At 37.2% G+C, this 9,880-nt stretch overlaps 1 protein-coding gene across 1 annotated transcript; it reads right to left on the bottom strand.

Annotated features, from left to right (window-relative positions):
* Positions 1 to 4,602: 4,602 nt before the first annotated feature.
* On the bottom strand, positions 4,603 to 8,301 carry LOC108671498. Its single transcript, XM_018159052.1, has 3 exons — positions 7,903 to 8,301; positions 6,124 to 6,309; positions 4,603 to 5,307 (listed from the first exon to the last, which is right to left on the bottom strand). Exons 1-3 carry the CDS (start codon positions 8,299 to 8,301, stop codon positions 4,786 to 4,788), a joined length of 1,107 nt encoding a protein of 368 aa, XP_018014541.1. The 3' UTR covers positions 4,603 to 4,785.
* Between the last annotated feature and the right edge of the window lie 1,579 nt (positions 8,302 to 9,880).

Raw genomic sequence — 9,880 nt, 5'->3', positions numbered from 1 at the left:
TTCTAATTAAGAATTTTTATCAATTTGAAGTCTCCTGCTCTGCAAAAAAATTGAACTTGCCTAATTTCAGGTGCAGACGTAATAAATGCCACACAGCAAGGAAGGCCATCGGTCGAATCAATATTTTCAATACGCATCATCACTAGTAGTGACTGAATGATTTGCTATTATTTTTTTAGTCAAATCTTTCGTAATGAACAATAATCTTTCGTTTTCGTTAATGTTGGTTAATTTATTCGTAGGAAACTAACCAACTTTAATTTTTAAATGGCAAAATGAAAACAATCTTATGATTAAAGATTCCCGGTGACCACTATCAAATATTTGTTGACTATGCTATTTGTATTATTTTCTCGACTATGTATAAAATTCAATATATTATTGAATTTTAACAGCACTTCGCCGCTTATATGGCTTCGCAATGATAGACTAACGATCAACGTTGAGTTACACCGCTACAAAAATCTCCAAAAAAAGGGATTTTTTTTCCTCAAAGATCATAAGTGATTTTAAGGGATTCTCGAGGAGCCCCCATGTTGTATAACCAAAAAAAATTCTACAATATCAGACATTTGAAACATTTACAAATGCTATCAAGCTCAGTTAATAAACGTTTATAAGTTATTCCGAAAGTAATAGTGTAAATTGTCTCTGAAATTCCTAATATTATATGCAAGTGTACTAATATTTTGAAGTATTTAAATGTGCGGGGCACAGAATGAGACTGACCTTGCCCGACCGCAAAATACTCAGTGAAAGATCCGTAGACTACGAGAGGAAAACCGAAGTCCCGTTATAAACGCATTGAGACTTGGCTAGCTTCCGTTATAGAGGCAACTGTATTAAAATTAAAGCGGTAGAGGAACTGCATTAGAATTCAAGAGATTGAGGAACTGTATTAGAATTCAAGAGATAAAGGAACTGTATTAGAATTCAAGAGGTAGAGGAACTGTATTAGAATGCAAGAGATTGAGGAACTGTAGTAGAATTCAAGAGATAAAGGAACTGTATTAGAATTCAAGAGGTAGAGGAACTGTATTAGAATTCAAGAGGTAGAGAAACTGTATTAGAATTCAAGAGGTTGAGGAACTGTATTAGAATGCAAGAGGTAAAGGAACTGTATTAGAATTCAAAAGATAGAGGAACTGTATTGAAATTCAAGAGATAGAACACTTGTATTCGAATTCAAGAGGTAGAGGATTGGTATTAGAATTCAAGAGGTAGAGAATCTGTATTGGAATTCAAGAGAAATTAACTTGATTCCGCGGTGCAAGTGAACGCATTGAAGCTTTCGAGCGTTCGGTCTTGTTGCTTTAAAGCCACGTTGAAAAAAAAACGCTTCAGATTATAATTATTCAGTTTTTGTTGTGTACCACTGTATGCATGGAAACTATTTAATGATAAAAATAGGAATAATGAAAATATTTAATAAACAAGTAAGTATTTTGTCATAAAATGACTGTATCAAATTATATTGGTTACAAATCATGATTTGTACATACGTTTTTAGTTCAAAGACTGATCAACGAAATAAATGAACAAACTTAGCTATAAAGTAATACATATACATGCAGCTAGTATCCCAGGCAATTAAAAAAATTTTGCATAAACCCCATTAATAAACTATATAACAAAACCTACAGTATCGTGATCGTACAGAATAAAAACATAAAAAAATTCAAGTCTCTTATTAACTTCGCCAGCGGCAAAGAAAGTTGACATTTGATTAATACTTTTCCCGCTGCCTCTTGATAAGCAGCACACGAAGGTAGGTTTTTTGTTAAGCTTTATAGCTGAGCAAATGTGCTGAGTCATGCCACAGGTGGCCCTATACAGGGGCGCTGAACTTGACCTCCGCTGCGCCGATACCGCGGCCGTAACGCGACCTTGCGTGTCGCGCATGCCGAGGTTTGGAGGTGCCAGCATGAAATATACGGCGACGAGGAGTAGAAATACGGCGACGAGGAATACGGCGTCGAGGAATACGGCGACGAGGAATACGGCGACGAGGAATACGGCGACGAGGAATAGAAATACGGCGACGAGGAATAGAAATACGGCGACAAGGAATAGAAATACGGCGACGAGGAATACGGCGACGAGGAATGCGGCGACGAGGAGTAGAAATACGGCGACGGGGAATACGGCGACGAGGAATAGAAATACGGCGACGAGAAATACGGCAACGAGGAATACGGCGACGAGGAATAGAAATCTCTGGCACTGCTATAAATCTCTGGCTCGGGTGTATATATCTGGCACCGGAATAAATTTCGGGAACTGTTTGAAAAACTGGCACATGTGTTAATCTCTGACACTGCTATAAATCTCTGGGAAGGGTGTAAGTCTCTTGCATGGACGTGAGTCTCTTGCACTGGTGTAAGTCTATCGTACCGGTTTAAGTCAATGACACTGGTATAATCATCTGAAACTAAAATAAATCTCTAGCACTCCTATTGATAGTTGGCACAGGCTTAAATCTCTGGCACGGGTGTAAATCTCATCTTCAAATGTAAAACTTTGGCATAATTGTGTAAATAATTGTGGATACACGTTCGAGTAGCACCTCTAAAAGCACGGAATTGAAACAAAATAGTTTTGAAAAATCACTTTACGAATATGTTATATATTCATATATATTGATCCAAGTTACGTATTTGCAATTCAGTCATCAAATAAATACTATGCATATTTTTACCTGAAGTACTGCCCAACGTTCTCTCTCAGCCTAATGCAGCTGGAATGACTTTTGTCACAAAATGAATAGTATTGCAAAATGAGAGAAAAATTATATATATGAACACTGATTGAGCAGTCAAGCGTGGTAGTGAGGCAAAGTGAATAGTGTATATTTAAAAAAGAAATAAAAGTAGCAAATCACTATTGCGCTCGAGTTGTACTAAATGAGAGTTGGATCGGTGATACTTGATTAGCATACGTTTTTTGCCAGGCGTCCAAATAAATTCAATAGAAATGGCTCGTGTCTTCATTAAATGAACGATGCGTGATTTCTATATACTTTTTCTGTTAATATTTTATTCGAATTCAATACATGATTGATGCGAAAAAATTCTTCAATATAATTTATTTACTTCATATACCGGATGATTGCCAGTCTAAATCTAAAGTTTCTGCTTCTATGCAAATGTTTACGGAGCGTGCTATTAATTGCTTGCCTTTTTTTGAGCCAGCGATGGATTAACGTGAGTCCTGAATGTGGATATGGATGATTTTTTTTTTGAGCCCCTTAGGAGTCAGCGCCTGTACTTACTGTGGACTTGGGTGCATATGTTTGAATCACTAATGAGTTAGCGTGTCTCCTGATTATTGAATTGAAAGTTTTTTTTTAAATTACAGACGAGTCAGTCAAAACCCCAAATGACGGACTTAAAGACTGGAGTGGATAATCGCTCTGGTTACTTGCATTTAACAGTACCAACGCTTGAGTTGCCATGGTGTGAAATCTCTAATTTGTTTTATTGTTTTTAAACGGTTACGATCGTGTTGTTTAACAGGAAAAACATACTTCAGGATACACCGACATTTAACTCTGAAGAATTTTCTGTATAACAACAGTAATTGACAGCAATCGTGCCAAAAATTTTTTACTGAAATTGATCTTCCATGCAGTTTAAAACTTCTCTAAGGCTATCTAGTAACACAGAAAATCCAACCATTGTACCGAATGACTTGACAAGTTTCAAATTTATAATCGAGTACTGGTACACCGAATTTATCTGCACACTTTCATGGTGTTTTGTGCATTTGAATCTACATGTACCCGATGAGCCCTGCAGCGAATGTATGCTGCGGGCGTTAGAGTTTCATGCACGCTGAAATTCCTTGTATATATATGATGTGTATACAATATACTTTCATTGTATACTGATATTTTTCAGCATCTTGTTCAACCTAGTTTGTCATAATTGAATATAACTATCGACTCTGTTTAAAGATGTTGTTCTATGTATGGCGAATATAAGGTAAATTGTATTAAAAAGATTAAATGTGCACTTAGAAGGCTTGGAACACACGTCCAATTGTTATTAACAAAGGAATTGCCACATGGCCATTGGCTACGCTAGCCATTCATCATTCAAGATTAATTTTTTCTACTCACTTGAATTTTACTAACTGACGTCTTCAGCTAATTAGGAATATCTATTCTTTTAATTATATCATTTTTGGATTATCATAGCTCGATAAAACAGTCAACTTTGCTCATAATTCCGCTTATAAGGAACCAATAATTATGCGACCAATAAAAATGACTAAAAATTTGCTCCTGTATATAATCAGCGTCCTTAATTAAAGTGGGTTCGTTATTCATGACAGCCTGAGTGACGGTAAGTTGCCAGATCAATATTTTTAATATTGATTTGGCCAATATAATCAATATTTTTCATATTGATTTGATCAATTTATAGATTTGTATATTTTTTTTCGTTATTCTCCATATTTCAACTAAGTCCCATGAGGGAACCATTTACTTTCTTGAGCAAAATATATGTTTTTCCTTGAATTACTAATCATGTCATAGCGTCTGAATATCAGCACATGATGCATTTATAGAACTTAATAAGGATGTGAAAAAAACAAGTCTTAGAAAAAGATAAATATACTTCAAAGATAGACTGAGAAATGTCAATCTTCGATGTTGAATAATTTAAGGAGCGTCATTGCACACTTTGCTTGATGCAGCAAAAGTATGAATTTTTCATTTTCTGTTCTCATTTCTCAAGTTGATGATAAGAATTTTAGTTTTTATTGAAACTAAATAAGGTCTTAGTGCTCGAAGCTTCCGAAACCGCCGCCGAATCCACCATCGAAGCCACCGAAACCACCACCGAAACCACCACCGAAGCCACCAATACCATGGTGGTGGGTGTGTACCTTTACTGGGACTTTAACCGGGACTTTGACGGTTTTGACAACGTGGACGGGGACGGTCTTGACAACGGTGAAGGGAACTTTGACGGTCTTCACGGTCTTGATGGTCTTGGGGACAGGGATGTGCTTCACGATGGGGACTTTGACTGGGACTTTGACGGGGAAAGGCTTGGACACGAGGGACACTCCCACGGTGTGGGCGGGATGAACGACCTTGCCAGAGACGACATCGGAGCTCACAACCGCACCGTGGCCGATACCACCACCGAGGCCACCACCGAATCCACCACCAAATCCACCGCCGAATCCACCATCGAAACCACCTCCGAATCCACCATGTGCGAGGCCGCCGTGCCAGCCATCTTCAGGGCGAGCCGCGCTCAGGACGACGAGGCCGGCGAAGAGAACGAATGTGATCTGCGTAAATTATTTTCATGATTATATAATAATTGTACATTAATTAGGCGCACATCACAAATTTATAGGAGCAGACGAAATAATTATGATGATAATTTAATACGGGACTACAAGCTGATCCAGACCCGCTTAGTTAGTTTGAATTTTCGAATAATAACTGAATTCAGGCGATTAAAAGCTAAATTTGATAGGCTATTAGAAAAAGCAATGTGGTAGGGCAAATGAGCAAATTTGCTGTTAGATAATTATAAGAAAATATTCTGTCTTGACAAATAGAATTCTAATTCAATTTTTGCAGGTAAGGAAAGAAGGTTATTCTAACAACAATGAATAATCATAAATTTCACAATTAACTTTAATATTTGGTTCAAATAAATTTATCAATGGAAACAGCCAAAAATGTAACACTCAATTTATAATAAAAAATTTGTATATTTCGCAAGCTCCAACCACTTCAGTTCATCAATAAAGTGATCTAGACAGGCACTTATATTCAGGTTCAACAAATATACGAAATTTCTGTCAAACATCAATATCCATCAATAATAACCAGTATACAATGTATGGTATAGATGTATCTAATGAAATTTAATATTGAAAATAATTGATACTAATTTGAATAACATCAATTCAAAATAACATAACCTCTTCAATATGTGAAAAGTGTAAAAAAAGTATCAATAAAATAATTCCAAAGCATGAAAACAATATAATTGTTTTTCCCTTAAATTCCCAAACTGAACAAACAGATTCCTGTTAGAAACTCAAACAAGACAAGAAAGTCCAAGGAATTGTTGGTACAGATAAATAGCTTACAGAGTTCATAGTGGATGAGGTGCTTTGACTGAAGCTGCTGATCAGGTAGTAGTGAAGCTGGGGCTCCAGGTTCATATATACTCCTCGCTCCAGGGTCACCAAAAAACAGTTGACCGTGAAGCGCTGCCTTGCCTTCGCTAGAAAATCAACGAGCTTGCCACTAGAAACTGTGTCATGACGCGTTCGCTGGTGAAAACGCGCAAGCGTTCACATTGTGGCCTAACGCGTTCGCTGGTGAAAACGCGCAAGCGTTCACATTGTGGCCTAACGCGTTCGTTGGTGTAAACGCGCTAGCGTTCACATTGTGGCCTAACGCGTTCGCTGGTGAAAACGCGCTAGCGTTCACATTGTGGCCTAACGCGTTCGCTGGTGAAAACGTGCTAGCGTTCACATTGTGGCCTGACGCGTTCGCTGGGGAAAACGTGCAAGCGTTCACATTGTTCTAACGCGTTCGATGGTGAAAACGCGCTGCGCTAGCGTTCACATTGTGGCCTAACGCGTTCGATGGTAAAACGCGCTAGCGTTCACATTGTGGCCCAACGCGTTCGATGGTGAAAACGCGCTGCGCTAGCGTTCACATTGTGGCCTAACGCGTTCGATGGTGAAAACGCGCAAGCGTTCACATTGTGGCCTAACGCGTTCGATGGTGAAAACGCGCTGCGCTAGCGTTCACATTGTGGCCTAACGCGTTCGATGGTGAAAACGCGCTAGCGTTCACATTGTGGCCCAACGCGTGCGATGGTGAAAACGCGCTGCGCTAGCGTTCACATTGTGGCCTAACGCGTTCGATGGTGAAAACGCACTAGCGTTCACATTGTGGCCAAACGCGTTCCCTAGTGAAAATACGCATTCACAGTGCGCGAAATGCGTTCCGGCGAGTATATCAGCTTATGAAGGTTTTGAATTCACAATTTTTTCTTTTTCCTTATTAAAATAAGTTTTTTTGTAAAACGAAAATGTGCAATGGTGAAAATTGGGGCATAAAATAAGTGCTGCGCATAGGTTAGGACAGGAAATTACAATCTTCCTAATATATAATAGCCCATAGTATTCCGTAGCAAGCGCAAAACCATTAAGTTGGGCGTTTACAGTTTATTAGTTCTGCACCAAACACTATTCTTCATAATCTCGAGAATTGCACGTGTGCATAAAAAAATATTTAATGAGTGTTTTTCAATTTTAAACTTAGTATGGGAGGCTTAATATATATATCTTATATGTCAGCACAATATTTGATTGAGAATTTCTGTTTTATTTCCTCCTTACTTTTAACGTGAATAATAGTGGCTGTATTCACGCTCCTCAGTACATCTTCATATTTGCAACACATAATTTAGCATTTATTTAAATGAGTCCGGACGTTTGAAGTTCATTTTTTCATGATCTGGAGGAAACAATCAGAAGCAATTCTGTTTTTTTAATCTGACTTTTGTTTGGATAAGGATCCAGAGAAGCTTTACTGATATTTTAATGTCACAATACCTCGAAATATAGTACTTTAAATAACCTCGCATCATCGTGAATATCAAATGAAAAATTTGATTTAGTCTCTGAAACCTTGTTGAGTTTTATGGAGATAAAGCATTCTGACGCTTGATAAATGCGCTCTCATGAATCGTAATTCAATCTATTTATGGCACAATAATTTTGAATACTATACATTTTTTAAAACTCCACACTATAAAATTAGATGCAACATGCAGAGCAGGAATGAATGCGTCGCCCAATTAACTGAAGTCATTGGGGGAGTGGATGCATTTCGACCGTGAAAATTTCTACCGATTTTGGGTCAGTTCTCGCCACCGCTTGCGCAGCAGAAGGACCGCAAAAACTGCACTCAGATATGACTTTCAGTTTCTCGGGCATGACTGAACAGTTCGCCTGCCCTGGCAGCCATGCGTCCAGTTGCCCGTGCCCAGATATGACTTTCAGTTTCTCGGGCATGACTGAACAGTTCGCCCGGCCTGGCAGCCACGCGTCCAGTTGCCCGTGCCCAGATATGACTTTCAGTTTCTCGGGCATGACTGAACAGTTCGCCCGCCCTGGCAGCCATGCGTCCAGTTGCCCGTGCCCAGATATGACTTTCAGTTTCTCGGGCATGACTGAACAGTTCGCCTGCCCTGGCAGCCATGCGCCCAGTTGCCCGTGCCCAGATACGACTTTCAGTTTCTCGGGCATGACTGAGCTCTTCTTATGACACGCACCCAGTAGATAAACTGAGAATTAACTAAAAAATGCAAAATTTTCCCATCTAAATTCAAATTTTAGTCTTGAAATATAATTTTTCAATTAGTATGCTTCATTGAGCAATGCAGTGGTCGGATGAGGAAATATATATATATTTTTTGTAATCTGCCGATTTCATTAGTTGCTGACTATATAAGTTAAAGGAATTTTTACTCCATATGCTTAAAGCATGCAATTTTAATGAATATTCATCAGTAATAAATAGCTATTATACCTTCTGATACCTGAACATTAACTTTCACACAAATTCGTAACAGATGTGCGTTTGAGAGTTCGTTCCATGAAATTAAGTTCATTTTTTTATTTTCAACTAATCCACTGTATTTATTAAAACCGCAAATCTCAAGCCAGTAACAGGAAAATTATCTCTAGCCGATGATTAAAGTGTTCCATCATCTCCAGGATTATATTTTGAAAGGGTTGAAAATGTCACGACATTTCAGTCGCGCGTCAAAAAATTCGTTCCAATCAACTCGATTCACCAGGATAAATTGCTAGAAGAACAAAAAAGGGAAATACAGACGTTTAATTCTCGTTATCATGAAGAAACAGTAGATTGCTGTTCAACGGTATTTTATTTATTTATTGATATTATCAATATTTTTTGTGCTATTGAAGTTTTTTTCTGTAATGTTTGATATGTGAAATGTAGTCTGTAATTTAAAAAATGAGAAAATATTTATAATTTATAGGACTATGACATTCTTTTGATATTGTAATGACATATATCACAGAACAGTGTAGCGAAATACTTTAACATTGAAAAGTATTTTAAAATTATTTACTTGCTCATTATTCCTTCTAAAATAGTTTGATATTTTGTTTTCAATTTAATAGCTTGCGTTACGCACTTAATTTTCTATCTAATAAATTAAGCCACACATTACGATTTAAAGCCGTCATGGCAATTGCCCGCCTAATTTCCGTTATTACATGTGAAACTTGATGCTATTTTTCGCTGTTAAACAAGTAACATTTTGTACTTTTATAGGCGAAATGTGTACGAATATTTTCCTCTATAATATATGATTTGATGATCGAGTCTAAGACTACAGGAATCTCATATAAATCATAAACATAAATATTTCTTTTAAAATACTTCACAATGAGTTACCTGTTATGCATGGATGATTTTGCAGTGCATAATTCGTTATTGTGTATCGAGCAGTGCAAATAACTTTTATAAATCAATCAGTGGTAATCGTTGATATTTGTTAAGCAGTGAAAACTTTTAATTATGTATCAACGAACGCTAATTGAATTTATTACGAATAAATCAATACATAATCCTTCATTGTGTCACAATCAGTACATTTTTCTTGATTAAGTGTCATCAGTAGATAATGTCATTTTAGAATATCAATTAAGATATCATCTGTTCAAACTAGGTTGATGAAAATTACCTATGCTTTGCAATAATAAAAATTTATTAGTTCACTTTATTTGTTATGATGCTGACCACAATTTAATTTGCACATGCGTCATAAAAAAAGTAATGCTAAATTTCACG

Source organism: Hyalella azteca, unplaced genomic scaffold (assembly GCF_000764305.2).
Source record: "Hyalella azteca isolate HAZT.00-mixed unplaced genomic scaffold, Hazt_2.0.2 contig15133, whole genome shotgun sequence".
NCBI classification, from domain to species: Eukaryota; Metazoa; Arthropoda; class Malacostraca; order Amphipoda; family Hyalellidae; genus Hyalella; species Hyalella azteca.
Note: the sequence above shows the minus strand (reverse complement) of the source record. Positions and strands in the feature narration are given on the sequence as shown.